This window comes from Zalophus californianus, chromosome X (genome assembly GCF_009762305.2).
Source record: "Zalophus californianus isolate mZalCal1 chromosome X, mZalCal1.pri.v2, whole genome shotgun sequence".
NCBI classification, from domain to species: domain Eukaryota; kingdom Metazoa; phylum Chordata; class Mammalia; order Carnivora; family Otariidae; genus Zalophus; species Zalophus californianus.
The window spans coordinates 87,399,303-87,417,076 of NC_045612.1; the positions used below are offsets into that span (position 1 = coordinate 87,399,303).

The following is a 17,774-nucleotide window of genomic DNA, read 5'->3' on the forward strand; positions in this document are numbered from 1 at the left end:
GGCAGCCATTCTCAGCATCTGACGGGCCACACGGTCTGGGTGGAGAGTCCCTCACCAGATACAGTTGCTTATCAGGCAGTGACAGATCTGGCCATCAGTCAGCCCGAAATCCCCTCAGGGTAGCCCTCCTTTACGCACCATCAGACCATGGCGTCACATCCAGACACACTCCCTCGGGCCAGACGTGACTCCCTGCAATAGTCAGCCATTCACAACATCCCGCCTCCCAGGCGGGCAGCAACAGCTCGCACGGGCCATCAGTCAGCCAGCCTGTCAGTCCCTCAGGAGGCTGCCTGTCTTCTACGCTCTCGGACCACCAGCCGCAGCCGGTCCTAGGCTGGCATAATTTCATTAGATATTCAGTACCTCACAGCATCAGGAAATTGCACTGTCCATTCCTCAAACTGCCCTTCTCCCTGTGGGTCCGTGAGTTATGTAGGCAACCAAATGATTATACGGTTAAGCAAATGGTCGTTCGGTCGGCCTGCCAGTCTAGCTGTGAGCTAGTTGGGAGAAATGGCCAGTCAGTCTGAAGTTCCAGCAGCCCCTGCTTACCGTGAGTGGAACAGCCAGCAGCATGCACCCCACCATGCATCCCCTTCCCTTCCCTTTTCCTTCTAGAACACAGTCAGATGCTGGTCCTCACATGCTCTCAGTCTCCCCGGATAGGCAGAACCCTCCTATTCCCAGAAGTCCAGTCCAACCCGTAAGAATGGCTTGAGGCATGACTGAATCTGGAGGGGGTCATATAGGGGTCTGTGGGTGTTGGGCAAACATCCCTTTGTCAACCTTAAAGATAAAACTGCCTGTTATGGGCGCCTGGGTGGCTCAGTTGGTTAAGCGACTGCCTTCGGCTCAGGTCATGATCCTGGAGTCCCGGGATCGAGTCCCATATCGGGCTCCCTGCTTGGCAGGGAGTCTGCTTCTCCCTCTAACCCTCTTCCCTCTCGTGCTCTCTATCTCTCGTTCTCTCTCTCTCAAATAAATAAATAAAAATCTTAAAAAAAAATAAAAAAAAACAAAAAAAAACCTGCCTGTTATTTTACCAGCAAAAGATGGGTTTATTCAGGAATAGCTGAGAATTGCAATGCAGGACAAGCAAGCTATGGCAAAACCATATGCAAGTCCAATAAACAGAGGAGAGGAACATTATGTTTTGGAGGAGGAAGTTGGGAGGGGTTGTTTGGAACAAAAGTCTGTTGGAGAAAAGCAAGAGTTCATAGCCATGATGGTTTCTCAGTGGCTGAGCTGCAGGTGTAGTCAATTTCTTATAGGAGCCACAATGTATATCTTTCCCTGTGGGGGGCTTGTAACTGACCATTCTTTCCTGCTGAGATACTTCTTTTGGGTCTGTAATTGACACTTTTTGCTGTAATTGACATTGAGCGGTAGGTTTCCTCTACCAGCCTCCCCTTCTAGCATCCTGAGTCCATTTTAGTAAGGTTTCCCTTTATTAATTTTCATACCTTGGTCCTCCCCAAACAGTATATATAACAGTATATGTAATGCAGTGGGTAAAGGCCTGGGTCTTGGAGCTTGGCTACCCCGGTTCAAATCCCAGCTCCACCATTTACTAAACTGTGTGACCTCAGGCAGTTTCTTCATCTGTAAAACCTCAGATGAGTGACCTTGGGGAGGGCATCTCCCACTCGTGTGGAAATGAATCTTTCTGGAGTAGCATCTTGTCCAGGAGACCTCAAAAGTAAGAGGCCACCCTGTTATTCCTGTGTCCCACTCCCAGCCACTTGTCTGTTCATTCAGCATTAATTCAGTGCCAAGTCTATATTGCCTTGTCCAGTGCTGGGGCCAATATAAGGTCTTATCCATTCCGAGCTGTACAGGTTTGACCTGTTTTTAATGTAAACCTCGTACTCGAGTGTACCACACATACAGAAAGAAGGCACTGACCATGGGGGATCAGCATCACAAGTTTTCACAAGCAAACATACACGTGGAACCAGAACGCAGGTTAAAGGAACATCCCCAGCCAGATTCCAGGAATACTTAAATCTGTAACATCTCTGAAATCTGGCTACGTCTCCCAGGCACTGGTGAGTCATAATTTAATTCGCAGTACTTTGTCTTTCTTGGTGATACATACAATGATGGTGCATTTTATGATCAACGGTGACTCGGGACCAGTCAGTAGTAGGAAGAACAGCAACAGCAGCATCTAATGTTTGTAGATGCCTCAAGGAGCCCCGCACTTTGCAGACACTCGCGTTCTCTCCGCAACCCCGTGAAGTATGCATTTTTAGTCTCAGTTTAAAGATCGAGAAAACTGAGGCCCAGAAATGTCAAGCCACTTGTCCACGGTCAATTCTTTTCCACCAAGCCCGTGCCTGCTGTAGGCAGCGCTCCTGGAGATTCAGAGGTTGTGTAATATAAGGTCTTCTCGAGGACAAAGCCTACTGAGGGGGTCCCAAGACACCCGGATTTCTGGGGTTACCTAGCAGGGAGTGGGGAGGCAGGTGAGTGATAATGACAGGCCCTTCCTAGACTCAGCTCACCCCTGGCAACCTGGCCAAAGTGGGGTGGGGAGTAGAGTGGGAGGTGAAGAACAATGAAAGAGTTAAAAGGAACCCAAGACTCCCTCCTTCTTCTGCTTCTGTGGCTACAGGAGAATTCTTTTTTTTTTTTAAGATTTTATTTATTTACGTGACAGAGAGAGACACAGCGAGAGAGGGGACACAAGCAGGGGGAGTGGGAGAGGGAGAGGGAGAGGGAGAAGCAGGCTTCCCGCGGAGCAGGGAGCCCGATGCGGGGCTTAATCCCAGGACCCTGAGATCATGACCCGAGCCGAAGGCAGTCGCTTAACCAACTGAGCCACCCAGGCCCCCCCCTACAGGGGAATTCTTAAGAGCAAAGCCAGCTCTCACCTCCCACACCTCCACCCTGGCCCTGGCTCTCCTTTGCTCCCTCCTCTGACCCCCAGCCTGCACCTCAGATGGTTCGAAATTCTTCCACTGGTCTTGCAGACGGATGAAGCCTGTCCTCTCTGGATTCCTCCTCACTGTTACCTTTCTTCCCACTCCCCTCCTCCTCCTCTAAAGGTAGGATACCTGAGGTCTTGAATCCACCAGATTTCAGAAATGGGAAGGAGTAGACACCTCTGCTAAGGCTCTGATGTGCAAGAGCTTCTAATCACTCCCTTGGAAATAGCTTTGAACACCAGGGACAGGGGCGCCTGGGTGGCTCAGTTGTTAGGCGTCTACCTTCGGCTCAGGCCATGATCCCAGGGTCCTGGGATCGAGCCCCGCATCGGGCTCCCTGCTCGGCGGGAAGCCTGCTTCTCCCTCTCCCACTCCCCCTGCTTGTGTTCCCTCTCTCGCTCTCTCTCTCTGTCAAATAAATAAATAAAATATTAAAAAAATAAATAAGTAAACACCACGGACAGTTTTGCGTTGCTCCTTTTCTTCTGGTGAATAATTCCTAGAAGAGGAGGGGGAACCCAGTGGGATCTCAGTTGCAAATCAGTTACATATCGTTACCGCCCTTGTATAGATGAAGAAACTGAGGCTCAGAGGTGGGGCATCTTGCCCAGGTTCTAGAGCTGATCTGTCTTGAGTCTTTGCCTCTTCCACTGCCACTGGCCAGGACTTGGTTTGCGCTGAGAACTAGGCAGAACCAAATTTTAAAACGGAGAGAGGGGTCCTGCCCATCAGGATCCTGGTGTGTGAGTTCTGTGCATGGGAGAGTAAGTCTGACCATTGAGTATTCTCTTGATCTAATATTGTGCCGATTGGACCTTAAAAAAAAAAAATAACTAGGGCGCCTGGGTGGCTCAGTTGGTTAAGCGACTGCCTTCAGCTCAGGTCATGATCCTGGAGTCCCGGGATCGAGTCCCGCATCGGGCTCCCTGCTCGGCAGGGAGTCTGCTTCTCCCTCTGACCCTCTTCCGTCTCGTGCTCTCTATCTCTCATTCTCTCTCTCTCAAATAAATAAATAAGATCTTTAAAAAAAATAACTGGGGCGCCTGGGTGGCTCAGTTGGTTGAGCGACTGCCTTCAGCTCAGATCATGATCCCGGAGTCCTGGGATCGAGTCCCGCATCAGGCTCCCGGCTCGGCGGGGAGCCTGCTTCTCCCTCTGACCTTCTCCCCTCTCATGCTGTTTCTCTCTCTCTCTCTCAAATAAATAAATAAAATCTTTAAAAAAATAAAATAAAAAAATAAAAAAATAACTAAGCAAATAACTGAACAAATAACTCCTGCAAATTCACCATGTTCAACCTCACACCAAGCTTTTCCCCCACCTCAGGGCCTTCGCACAAGCTGCTCCCTCTGCCTGGAATGCCCTCCCCCCAAAGATTTACTGGTTGACTCCTCTCTCTTTAGGTTCTGCACAACTGTCACAGCGTCCTGGTGGCCTTCCCTGGATGTTCCATCTGAAGGCCATTCCCCCTCAGCATATCACAGCCCTTGTCACCATCTGTAACTATCTTTCATTTCTATGTGATTCCTGGTTTCATATCTGTCTCCTCCACTAGAATGTTGGCGTCACTAGGTTTTCTTCCCACGGCTTTAGCTCCAGGCCCAAGAGCAGTGCCCAGCAACAAATGTTTGTGGGAAGAAAGAAGGGCAGAAGGGAACAAAGAAATAAATGAGGGAACAAATGAGTGAATAAATAAATGAATGAAATGGGAGAGATGAATAAAAGAGACTTTGGGGCTACAGGACCCCAAATTTCCACATTTGGAATATAAACCAACTGAGACTTAGAGAAACAAAAAGACAGTTATTTTATTTTGGTCTCAAAATCCTTATGTGAGGAGAACCGAGAAATTCTGTATAAAAAGGGGCCCTGGCTCCTGCTAGGGTGAATGTTGGGGACCAGCATTGGAAGGGTCGGCGGGGAAGAAACGGGGCCTGAGGGCCCTGGAGGCTGGGAGCGGAGGGCAGCGAGCCGCGGCTGCCGGGGGAGGGGGCCCAGAACAGGTGGCGAGGGGGGCTCAGTCGTCCCACTCATCGTCTTCATCCTCTTCGCCGGCCTGGTCCTCCCCTTCATCTGGAGGGAGAGAGAAAGTGGGACTCAGGATGGGCAGAAGGGTTCAAGGGCCGGGGGTGGGGTGAAGTTCCTGGGGTCTGAGAGGTCAAGACTCAGGGTTCTGGGGGGCTGAGGTCTCCTGGGGACCCACGCAGTTGAATGAAGAAGGGGCCCCTCAGAGGAGGGAGAGCGGACGGTGAGGGCTGGAGTTGGAATGAAAGTTAATATCACTGTCAGAAATGTGGTGTCACGGGTGCCTGGGTGGCTCAGTTGCTTAAGCGACTGCCTTCGGCTCAGGTCATGATCCTGGAGTCCCAGGATCGAGTCCCGCATCGGGCTCCCTGCTCGGTGGAGAGCCTGCTTCTCCCTCTCCCTCTGCCTGCCTCTCTGCCTACTTGTGCTCTCTCTCTATCTCTGTCAAATAAATAAATAAAATCTTAAAAAAAAAAAGTCTGAATTCTTGACTATACTACATTTCAAAAAAAAAAAAAAAGAAATGTGGTGTCACACAAGGGTTAATGCTCTGTTTCTTTCTTAATGGGGCGAATTTAAGTATTATAGCGAAGGTGGCGTACGTTACAATATTACTATTTCATAGCAGGCTCATGTTAATACTGTTGACCCATAATGGGTTATTGATGATCGCACTGTCAAAAGATGAGGCTTGTTAGAATATTGTCGGGTAATGGATCCATACCGATCTTGCGGAACTACCCTGGGATTAATCTTAATGCTATTGGCAAAGATAGAGTGAATTCTATTATTGTTCCATGATGACAGTGTTAACACTGTCAAAAAGGAGATTGACACGAGAGTCATGATGGGGTGACTGTTACTACTGGTGGTAGCCGGTGGGGGTGTCTTCAGGCCGACACTGGCCCTTGGAAGCGGGCTGGCCGTCCTGGCAAAGGGCGGGCTCTCACCTGAGGAGTGGATGGCTCTGCTTCTCTTCTGCATCACGTGCATCAAGGCTCCCACCAGCCCTTCTGAGCTCTGAGGGGGAGGCTGCAGCGCTGAGCTCTCTGGGGCCCCGGGCGTCTGCACCAAGCAGGGTCCAGCACAGAGGGTTCAAGGCCCGCGATAGGAGCACTCCTCCCTGCCCCTTCCTCGTCATTTCCCCTCCCATACACTCCATTCCCCTTCAGGGTTCCCCACCTACCTCTCCCCACCGGCCTCCCAGCCCTGTCACTGAAACCCAAAAGCCTGGGGCCTCTGCGAGTTTCAGCCCTGGGCCCCAAGATCCTGACTTGCCCAGCACCCCCGAGTCCCAGACCCCCCCACCCATCCTCCATCTCGCCCGTCTTCACCTTGTTCAGCTGAATTCCCTGCCGGATTTGATCCAAAAGTGCCCCCCGACCTCCACCAGGGGCCAGGCCCCCCACAGGCCCCAGAGCAGAAGGTGGGGGAGGGATTGGCCCATCCCCAGAGCTGGGCGGTGGTGGGGGTGGGGGTGGTGGTGGTGGAGGCACAGGGGGGCCTCCAGCTCCAGGGGGCGGAGGGGGCAGTAATCCAGAACGTCCAGTGGCTGGAGGGGGTGGTGGTGGAGGGCCGCCTCGGCCCGGGAGTGGGGGTGCCCGGGGAGTTGGTGGGGGTGGAGCACCTCCCAAAGGTACAGGGGGCAGTGGACCAGAACGACCCTTGTTGCTCCCGATAGTAGGGAGCCGGGGGGCCTGGTTTCCTCCTCTGGATGGCGGCAGGGGTGGTGGAGGCGGCTCTGGGCGGGAGGAATAACACAGAGCTATTGTTACACTTCTCTTCAGAGCCTCGATTTTGCTCATTTGTAACATGGGCACCCTAACTGACCAACTCCTGATTCAAGCAGTGTAAGGGTACCCATGAGGACTGAGTGACTGCAGTGTATCTCTTAGGAACCAGCTCCTAGGGCTGGAAAAAGAAGGAGGGTGCTCACCCTGGCGCCTCATCTCCTGCCGCACAGCCTCCAGCCCACCCTGGTCCTCAATGAAATCGTAGATAAGTTTGGAGGTCTCGGCATCCGTGAGCTGGGCCTCACTGATTCCTGCCCTGGAGAACAGCCTCCGCAGGTCCGGGTCCAGGTTGTTTACCTGCCCGGGAGGAAAAAGGCGGCGAGGGCAGGGGTCGGGGCATAAGGTGGATAGGGGAGGGGCACGGATTATCATTGGGCCCACCCCAGAGGGGGGATCTGAGAGGAGTGTAGAAAGGGTGGGGTCTGGGGGTAGGTCTGAGCCAGTGGACCACGGAAGGGCAGGCGGGGAGTTAAGTGGGTCAAGGGGTCTTTGGAATTACTCACGTCAAATCCATTCTGGGGGTCCCACCCCACGTGGCTGACATGTCTGGGGGAGGTGAGGAGATCCCAGTGAAGCCCCACTGCCCTTCCTTCTCTCCCTTCCTAGTGAAGCCCTCTTGCCCTCCCCTGCCCAGAGGGACTCTGAGGGGCCAGAATTACTGGATGAGTCCTAAGTGAATGAATGAGTGACTGAATGAGAGCAGTAGTTATAGAATTAGGAGTCCCTGGTTTATACTGCCCGTCTGTCCAAACATCCCTTTTTCTACCATCCACACACCCATCCATTTGTCCACCTAGCCATTTGCATTCACCTGTCAGACCACCCATCTATTGTATATTTGTCTTTCTACTCATCTGCCCACATACACCTATTTACCCATTTCTCTGCCAACCTGTCTTCACACACGCTTGTCCATCTACCCATCCATCTACCCATGTGCCCACCTTTCAATCCATCCACTCTTTTGTCTACCTATTCAAAACACACTTCTATTTATCCATCGAACTATCCATTCATCCACGCAACTGGCCGCCTATCCATCCCCATCCACCTTCTCTGTGAACCAACCGATAGCCATCCCTCTGTCCAGACACTCATCCACTCACCCATCCATCTACCCTCCCACTTCCCATTTACCCATTCACCCATCCATCCAACCACCTATCCACTCATTCCCCGACCAATCCATTCATTCCTTCCTTCATTCATTCATTCGGCCATTCATCTACCCACCCACCCATCTACTCACCCCCCAGCCACCCACGGTGGGACCAAGGGGAAGCAAGTGAGGTGCCTAGGGTGCAAAATTTAAGGAGGCCCTCACTCTCACAGTCATGAATTGCAGTTGCATGACCCTTAGAATAACTGCCTCTGTAAATTTTGCAACATTAGTGCCTCACTTGCCTCTCCCTAGTCCTGGCCTTGCACCCAGGCACCTACTCACTCATCTCCCTACCCACCCACCCATCCATCTTCCATCCTTCCATCCACCCAGCTCTCTTCCTGTCCATCTTTTCATCTGCACCCCCCAACAGGGATCTGTGGGACTGGCGGGGAGAGGTTCTCACTTGAATCCACTCGGTGCACCAATATCAGCCTTGCTGATCTTCTTCTTCCCTGAACGTTTCTTATCAGCTGGGCCAGGCCCAGGTGCTGGGAGCCCACGGTATCGTGAACTCGTGATGTCGGGGTTCTGGATGTCCACTGTTACTAGCCCCAGGGACAGCTGGCCAGATGCTGGGCCTGTGGGGAGAATAGGGTGATTGAGCCATTGACCTACTTTACCTACCAACCAAAGCATAGGGGCAAGAGATAGGGCGAGTGTTGGGGGAATCTGTGTGTGTGTTTGATGGTCATGGAGGGAGTAGGTGAGGGGTCCAATTAGGGTTTATGGAGAAGTGGATGGGCGGGTTCCACAAACCATTCTTACCTTCACCACTTCATTTATTTATTCATCCACTCATGCTTATCACTTAAGTATTGATTCATTCATTCATGGCTCATTAACCAATTAATTTGTTAAATCATTCATTCATTCAGTCAGTCAATCATTGCTTTCTTCACTGATTGAAATGTTATGTCACTTATTCATTTATTTGCTGTTCAATTCATTCACTCATTCATTCATTGAGGCAATCATCCATCCATCCATTCACCCATATATCCACATACTCATTCACCTATACATCTGTACACCCACCTATACATCTATATATCTATGTTTTCATCTTCCCATCAATTCATCCTCCACTCAACCATCTATCCACCCACCCATCCACCCCCCCATTTGCCCACTTATCTCTGCACTCCCCAACTACTCATCCATCCACCCACTCCTCACCCATCTATCCGTCTACTCCCCCACCCACCTGTCCACCCAGAGACACAGGGAAGAATCAGCACTCACCCCCTTGGTCTCCGCCTGGGTGTGGGGGCAGGGGTGGGAGCCCTCCTCTTCTCTCTGGAAAGATGGAATGGGTAGAGAGCTATTACAACCCTGCCATAAGTTCCTGGGCTGGCCCCTTAGTACCCTCCTTGAACTTGAAGACTCACCTTCATTGGCTGGTGCTGGTGGTGGGGGTAGCTGGCGTCTATCTGTGGAGAGACAGGTGGACTGGGAACCAGAACCATAAGAGGGGCTCCTCCAGCTCCCTACTCTTGCACACACTTCTGCCCAACCTCCTTTCCTCCCCGAAGGCCTCCTCACCTCCACTTTGCCTCTGACTCCTTTTTTGGATCTTCTCCTGCACCAGGGCCCGGAAGGCCTGGGCCTCGCCCTCATCTGCGAAGTTCAGCCCTGCTTGGCAGGCCTGCGTACATCTTGGGCTCAATAGCCTTCCAGGCGCCCCCCCCCACCCCGCACCTTTCCCATCTCCTCCCCACACCCCACCTGAGGCCCAGGGGTTGAAGGGTCACTCACATCTCCAGCGAAGGTGTGGAAGAAGGGGGTGGGAGTGGAGTAGACCAACTGTGAGTACAGCTCCTGTTCCCAGAGCAGCCGGCCAGCCTGGAGAGGTGGGGAGGGGGCACATTAGCAGGGAGGCATGCCCTGGGTGGCAGGCCTCTGTTATCTGGGCAAGGAGAATGGTGTCCTAATTTGGGACCCCAGGATCAGATTGGAGACTTCCAGCTTATCATCAGAGTTAGGGGTCTAGATGTCAGGTGTGGAGGGTTGGGGTACCATATGGGAGTTAGACATTGCAGTCAGATTTGGATTTGGGGTTCAGGGCCCCAGATGTGGGACTTGGGGGCTTGAATATGAGGGTTTAGGACTCCAGTCCTAGGAAACAGCCCATTCATAGACTCCATCTTACATCCTTCCTTTATGGGGGGGTGGCTTCATTTGGGCAGGTAGGGCTCCAGTACTGGGAGTTGGAGTTGAGATTTGAGGTTCAGACACACAGACTTGAAAGTTTTAGGGGTGGGAGATTCAGTCAAGGTATATACAATTTGATGTTTGTGAGGCAGAGCTATGGCTTAGGAGCTAGGCAAACATTTAGGGTCCAGGAGTTTTGATGGGGGGATTTCTGGAACCCAAAAGTTTGAGTTTAGAACAGATTTGAGGTTCAGGTAAAAATACAGTGCCCATTTATTTATTTATTTTTTTGAGTTCATGAAACAGATTAGATTTAGGAGCTATACTAATAGTTGGGGGGTTATAAATCTTGACATGGGGATCCTGGGGTCAGTCATCAAAGACAAAGAAAGCCAAACCAGAGTTTGACGTCTAGATGAGGTCTTTGGTTCTGGGGCTCAGGGGTTCACTGCTCTGTCCAACGCCTTGGGGCTTTAGACACAGATCTGGGTTTGCAGGTTGAAAACCGGTTTGCACGTCCAGCGGGGGGATGGGGGTCACCTGAAGGCCATAAAGACGGATGAAGTAGGACTTCTGGGGGTTATCCTTCACGAAGCACACAGCCCCACAGTGCTCCTTGGTCCAGTGGTCAGCTCCAGGAGGTAGTGCCAGGTACAGCTGAACAACGGCAGTGGCCAGTGTCTGGGAGAGAAGAGCAGGGCTCAGGGGCAAAGAGGGTCTAGTTCTTCCTTGTCCACGGCTGTCCTGGCTCCAAAGGAAGAGCCGAAGCCAGAGGGAAAGTAGACAGACACCGCAATCAAGATCTTCCTGGGATTGTTGAATGGGGGTAAGTGGGTTTTCGGAGAGGAGATGATGGAGGAGGGAAGGAAGAGGGGAGGAGGGGAAGAAAGAGGAGAAAAGGGAGGGAGACAGGGAGGGCCAGGAGATGCCCAGCTCACCCAGCATTTCCGACCCAGCATCTCGAAGAGTCGCTGGTTCTCGTGGTCCTGGAGGAGTGTGGAGGGCATGTTCTGCTGAACCCCTGGTCCTCCGCGACCCCCAGACCTGCCTCCCACAGGGCCCCCACTCATGGTGCCTCCTGCCCTTGTCCTCTCCTGCCAGGCTTTGGGTGTGGGGTAAGAAGAGGAACTTCCGCAGTGCACAGGGGAACAGGAAGTACAAAAAACCACAAGGGAAACAAGTCCTCCAGGGGCCCCGGGGTGGGCCCGGCCTCCTCCTCCCTCCCTTGGACAGGCTTGGACCCTCCTCCCTCAGAATGAGGCCCTCCTCCATTTGGCTGGTTAAGACCCATCTTTGGGGCCAGCTCATGTCCTCCTCCTTCTTCCTTACTCCCCGAGGCCCATTTCCCTCGGACTGGCTCAGATCTTCCTCCCTCTGATTGGCTGGGAGCAAGAGCTAGGCCACTGCTGCACTTCTGCTGGAGGACGCTATGGTGGGGAGCAGTCCGGGGGCTGAGCGGCCTCCTTCCTCCCCAAAGCATCCAGCTGCTCTGGGCCTGAGGCCCAAGGCCCCTCGTGCCGAAGGGTTACCGTGTTAAAACTTTTCCTCTAATAACATTGTGATATTTTCCTCTAATAACATTCCCTCCTGGCTCGTGAGACCCCCAGCAATGCACGGACACCCAGCTCCCTTCCCCATCCCTTACCTCTGCCTCCCCACAGTTCCCAAATCACTTTCTGCTTCTCATCCCTTCACAGCATATATGACTGCCTAGGCAACGTCTAGTTTAATCCCCCATCTTGTTTAATCCCCCGTTGCTTTTGAACCTTTAAAAGTCTGGATTCTTGGGCGCCTGGGTGGCTCAGTTGGTTAAGCAACTGCCTTCGGCTCAGGTCATGATCCTGGAGTCCTGGGATCGAGTCCCGCATTGGGCTCCCTGCTCGGCGAGGGGCCTGCTTCTCCCTCTAACCCTCCCCGCTCTCATGTACTCTCTCTCATTCTCACTCTCAAATAAATAAATAAATCTTTAAAAAAATAAATAAATAAAAGTCTGGATTCTTGAGGCGCCTGGGTGGCTCAGTCCTTAAGCGGCTGCCTTCAGCTCAGGTCATGGTCCCAGGGTCCCGGCCCCATGTCGGCGGGCTCCTTGCTCAGCAGGGAGCCTGCTTCTCCCTCTCCCCCTGATTGTGCTCTCTCTCTCTCTCTCTGTGTCAAATAAATAAATAAATACAATCTTAAAAAATAAAATAAAATAAAAGTCTGGATTCTTCAGAGTCTTGCTTTTTCTCCCCCACACAATCAGTGTGCCTCCGTTCCCTCACTTCCCATGAGCAAATGGACCCGGTAAGGGTGTATGTCCCATAGGCTGTTAGGAGGATTTATTTATTATTTATTTTCCTTTAAATTTTTTTATTGTTATGTTAATCACCATACATTACATCATTAGTTTTGGATGTAGTGTTCCATGATTCGTTGTTTGTGTGTAACACCCAGTGCTCCACGCAGAACGTGCCCTCTTTAATACCCATCACCAGGCTAACCCATCCCCCCACCCCCCTCCCTTCTAGAACCCTCAGTTTGTTTTTCAGTGTCCATCGTCTCTCATGGTTCGTCTCCCCCTCCGATTTCCCCCCCTTCATTCTTCCCCTCCTGCTATCTTCTTTTTTTTTTCCTTAACATATATTGCATTATTTGTTTCAGAGGTACAGATCCGTGATTCAACAGTCTTGCACAATTCACAGCGCTCACCATAGCACACACCCTCCCCAGTGTCTATCACCCAGCCTCCCCATTCCTCCCAACCCCCCACCACTCCAGCAACCCTCAGTTTGTTTCCTGAGATTAAGAACTCCTCATATCAGTGAGGTCATATGATACATGTCTTTCTCTGATTGACTTATTTCACTCCTCATAACACCCTCTAGTTCCATCTATGTCGTTGCAAATGGCAAGATCTCATTCCTTTTGACGGGTGCATAATATTCCATTGTGTGTGTATATATATGTGTATATATATATATATATATATATATACCACATCTTCTTTATCCATTCATCTGTCAATGGACATCTTGGCTCTTTCCACAGTTTGGCTATTGTGGACATTGCTGCTATAAACATCAGGGTGCACATACCCCTTAGGGTCCCTACATTTGTATCTTTGGGGTAGTGCAATTGCTGGATCGTACGGTAGCTCTATTTTCAACTTTTTTTTTAAGATTTTATTTATTTATTTGAGAGAGAGAGATAAACAGCATGAGAGGGGAGAGGGCCAGAGGGAGAAGCAGGCTCCCCGCTGAGCCAGGATCCTGATGTGGGACTCGATCCCAGGATTCCGGGATCACGACCCGAGCCGAAGGTAGTCGCTTAACCAACTGAGCTACCCAGGCGCCCTATTTTCAACCTTTTGAGGAACCTCCATACTGTTTTCCAGAGTGGTTGCACCAGCTTGCATTCCCACCAACAGTGTAGGAGGGTTCCCCTTTCTCCGCATCCCCGCCAGCATCTGTCGTTTCCTGACTTGTTAATTTTAGCCATTCTGACTGGTGTGAGGTGGTATCTCATTGAGGTTTTGATTTGGATTTCCCTGATGCCGAGCGATGTTGAGCACTTTTTCATGTGTCTGCTGGCCATTTTGTTAGGAGGATTTAAATGGGTCAATATTTACAGAGGTCAGAACATCGCTTGTAGGGCTTGCCTATCACTGACTTGACCAGATTATGCCAGGCTCTTCCCCCAAGTGGATGCTAGCTCAGTCCTCATGCCTCCCTGGGCCTCAGTTTACCGTTTGGGGACATGAAGCTCTCGGCCACATACAGCACAACTCACAACTCAGCTTCTGGAACCCACAATTCACCAGGCAATTTCATACCTCCGGGCCTGTAGCGCCTTCCAGCCTGTTCGTGGGGCAAGGCCCTGCTTTGTTCCTTAAAAAAAACATTGCAGGGACGCCTGGCTGGCTCAGTCAGTTGAGCATCTGCTTCGGCTCAGGTCACGATCCCAGCGTCCTGGGATCGAGCCCCACATCGGGCTCCTTGCTCAGCAGGGAGCCTGCTTCTCCCTCTACCTGCTGCTTCCCCTCCTTGTGCTGTCTCTCTCTGACAGTATAAATAAAAATAAATTTTTAAAAAAGCCATTGCTGGGGCACCTGGGTGGCTGTCGTTAATCGTCTGCCTTCGGCTCAGGTCATGATCCCAGGTCCTGGGATCGAGCCCTGCGTCGGGCTCCCTGCTCGGCGGGAAGCCTGCTTCTCCTCTCCCACTCCCCCTGCTTGTGTTCCCTCTTTCGCTGTGTCTCTCTCTCTCAAATAAATAAATAAAATCTTAAAAAAAAAAAGCCATTGCATTCATTCATTTTTATACTGCTCATTGTGCTCCTGCTGGGTGCCAAGCCTATCTCCAGTATCTGGCACAAACTAGACACTCAATAAACGTTTACTGAAGGAATCAATGAGGGATTAGTGTCTAATTTGATTTAGTGTTTTCTGAAATTTTTCTAAGTGCCTTACATTTATTAACTCGTTTCACCTTCACAGATGACCCCATGAGGTAAACACTACTCTTATCCCCATTTTACTGATAGGGAAGTTGAGGCCCAGGGAAGTAAGCTAACTTGCCCAAGATCACCCGGCTCGTGAATGGTGGAGTGGAGGCCAAATATGTGAGAAGTGATTCCTAATCTGTCAAGTGTCACATGGGGGCAGAGACAAAATTCTTCTGCTCTTTCTCTGCCTTTTGTTCTCCACCTTCCTCTTCCTTCTTTCTCTGCCCCTAGATCTGTCTCCCTTAAGTCTATACCAGGGGGCCTTAAGCCTCTGCTACATTTGCATTAACATTTAAAAGTTCTGGGCACCTGGGAGGCTTAGCTGGTTGAGCGACTGCCTTCAGCTCAGGTCATGATGCCGGAGTCCCGGAATCAGTCCCGCATCAGGCTCCCTGCTCAGCGGGGAGTATGCTTCTCCCTCTGACCCTCTCCCCACTCATGCTCTCTCTCTCTCAAAAAAATAAAGAAAATCTTTTAAAAAAAATAAAATAACATTTAAAAGTTATATATTTCTGGGGTGCCTCAGTGGTGCAGTCGGTTGAGCGTCCGACTCTTGGTTTCGGCTCAGGTGGTAATCTCAGGGTCATGGGATCGAGCTCCGTGTAGGGCTCCACACTCAGTTCGAGGTCTGCTGAAGTTTCTCTCTCCCTCTGCTTCTCTCTCTCTCTCAAATAAATAAATAAATCTTTAAAAAAATTTTAAGATTTTTATTTCTTTATTTATTTGACAGAGAAAGACAGAGAGAGCACAAGCAGGGGGAGTGGCAGAGGGAGAAGCAGGCTCCCCATGGAGCAGGGAGCCCGATGCAGGGCTCGATCCTAGGACCCTGGGATCCTGACCTGAGCCAAAGACAGATGCTTAACCGACTGAGCCACCCAGGTGCCCACAAATAAATCTTCTTTTAAAAAGTTATATATTTCCTGTGCTTCTAAGTAGCAGATAGGTTTAAAATGTATACTCTTCTCTAACTAAAAAAAAACTAGAGTTTTGTTATTTTAGTCCCTAACAGAATGAGTTTCCCCACCCTGGAATATAGTGATTGGTAATAATTTTTCAGATTATCCAAATTATTGAATTACTTTGTTGACCTGCATAAGGAATGGGGAGCTGGCTTATTTCACTTTTATGTATCCCCATCAGTTCTTGCTTTTCTGCACTGGATGACAGTCTTTGGTGACGTGATGACCTTAAAGGTAACGTGCTCTCCAGGGTCTTCAAATAGATTTAAAAAGAACAAGAACCTTAATATAGCTTTTATGGTTCTCAGCAGGAGGGTAGGTCGAATATGAGTCAGCCCACCACAGCTGGGAGCAGTAGTTCCAGCTTACTTCTCAGTAAGCCAGTGAATACCCAGAAAGCCCCAAGAACCAGGATATACCCAGTAACTTAGACCATCCTGATGTCCCTCCTGCCACAGCCCCCCCAACCCCCTGCCCCGGGGTCACCAGATGGAGAACCATTTCCTGTTTATATCCTGCGCTTATTTTGCTTTCTTCTGAGAGGAGATTGCCTACAAGATCCTGACTGCCACACCTCAGGCCCTGAGTAGGGAATAAGACACTGTCAGTGATAAGACATGGGGTTATCTTCCTCACTTTGGTCCTACCGCACGACTGAGTCCACAGAAGAGACGTAGGCAAATGTAGGGTCCTACTGCTGTCCTCTAGGACCAAACTGAGGCCAAGATGGCAACATTTTCTTTGCCACGCCATCTTTCTCCTCCCCTTACCCCCCCCCCCCGCCTCCCGTGGTCCTCTGGACCCCAGACTGAGGAGTGCTCCTTCGGGTAGGCGGAAGGAAGCAGCAGTGCCCAACCCTCTGACCCAATCCTTTGACCATCCTGGAATGACATTCAGGTACATGACAAGTCTCGGTGGTGTGGGGCTGTCCCCCAGCATCCTAGGCCCCTGCCCATTCAATGCCGGAGCACCCCTGTCATTGTGACAACCAAACTCGGCCAACCAGGAATTTCTAAAACAAACCCCCCAGGTACCAGGAAGGAACGTGACCCTTGTCTGTCTTGTTCATCGCCGTATGCCCACCACCCTGGCACAAGGCACAAGACCCTGCATGCTGTTCAATCAGTATTTGTGGAATAATCATCCTACAGTCCAGCTATCTGTGCTGAGATTTACTGCCCTCTCTTCATCCTCCACCCCCACCCCCCCCGCCCCGGCCTGGGGAAAGGGGGAAGAAAAGAACTCAGTGCAGGGGCCATTCTCTCTCACAGAGGTGTCTAAACCGTTCATGGACGCTATGGGCAAATGGGTGCTTTCTTAGGGGTGCTCAGGAGGGGAGCTGATTTCTAGTTCTGGTGGGGGTGGAGGGAGGATGGGGGCACACAGAAAAGCAGAGACACCTGGAAAGACAAGAATGGCTCAGTGGCGGGGCACCGGGCTGGCTCAGTTAGTCGAGCACGTGACTTTTTTTTTTAAGATTTTATTTATTTATTTGAGAGAGAGAATGAGAGAGAGAGAGAGAGAGAGAGAGAGAGAGAGAGAGAGAGAGAGAGAGAGAGAGCACATGAGAGGGGGGAGGGTCAGAGGGAGAAGCAGACTCCCCGCTGAGCAGGGAGCCCCATGTGGGACTCGATCCCGGGACTCCTGGATCATGACCTGAGCCGAAGGCAGTTGCTTAACCAACTGAGCCACCCAGGCGCCCGAGCATGTGACTCTTGATCTCAGAGTCATGAGTTCAAGCCCCACGTTGGGCGGAGACCTTACTTTAATAAAAAAGAAAAAAAAATGGCTCAGTGGTTAGAACCACAAATTCTGGACCCTACAGTCCGGCTCTGGCGGTGCCACTTATGAGCTGTTTTTTTTTTCCTTTAAATATTTTATTTATTTATTGAGAGGGAGAATGTGTGTATACAAGCGGGGGTGGAAGGCAGAGGGAGAGGGAGAAGCAGACTCCCCACTGAGCAGGGAGAGGGATGCGGGATCATTCTTGTTCCAAGGGGTGATCCTAGGACCCTGGGATCATGACCTGAGCCGAAGCCAGACGCTTAACCAACTGAGCCACCCAGGCGCCCCCACTTAGGGCTGTTTAAAGTCTGGGAGCCTTGGGGCGCCTGGGTGGCTCAGTCATTAAGCGTCTGCCTTCGGCTCAGGTCATGGTCCCAGGGTCCTGGGATCGAGCCCCACGTCTGGCTCTCTGCTCAGCGGAGAGCCTGCTTCTCCCTCTCCCTCTGCCCCTCTCCCTCTGCCTGCCTCTCTGCCTACTTGT

The 17,774-nt window shown here is 51.1% G+C and overlaps 1 protein-coding gene across 1 annotated transcript; it reads right to left on the reverse strand.

The window, feature by feature from the left end:
- Positions 1–4,721: 4,721 nt before the first annotated feature.
- Positions 4,722–11,169, reverse strand: WAS (WASP actin nucleation promoting factor). The gene is made up of 12 exons (XM_027608304.1): positions 11,006–11,169; positions 10,608–10,748; positions 9,672–9,758; positions 9,459–9,561; positions 9,305–9,346; positions 9,159–9,212; positions 8,320–8,494; positions 7,255–7,297; positions 6,895–7,048; positions 6,293–6,699; positions 5,909–6,023; positions 4,722–5,006 (listed from the first exon to the last, which is right to left on the reverse strand). Exons 1-12 carry the CDS (start codon positions 11,135–11,137, stop codon positions 4,951–4,953), a joined length of 1,509 nt encoding a protein of 502 aa, XP_027464105.1. The 5' UTR covers positions 11,138–11,169; the 3' UTR covers positions 4,722–4,950.
- Between the last annotated feature and the right edge of the window lie 6,605 nt (positions 11,170–17,774).

Coding starts and splice junctions, on each gene's coding strand:
- WAS (XM_027608304.1), bottom strand. CDS start 11,137: ATGAGTGGGGGCCCTGTGGGAGGCAGGTCTGGGGGTCGCGGAGGACCA. Junction 9,347..9,458: donor GAGTCAGAGGCAAAGTGGAG/GTGAGGAGGCCT, acceptor GTCTCTCCACAG/ATAGACGCCAGCTACCCCCA. Junction 6,700..6,894: donor GCAGGAGATGAGGCGCCAGG/GTGAGCACCCTC, acceptor CCTCCCGCCCAG/AGCCGCCTCCACCACCCCTG.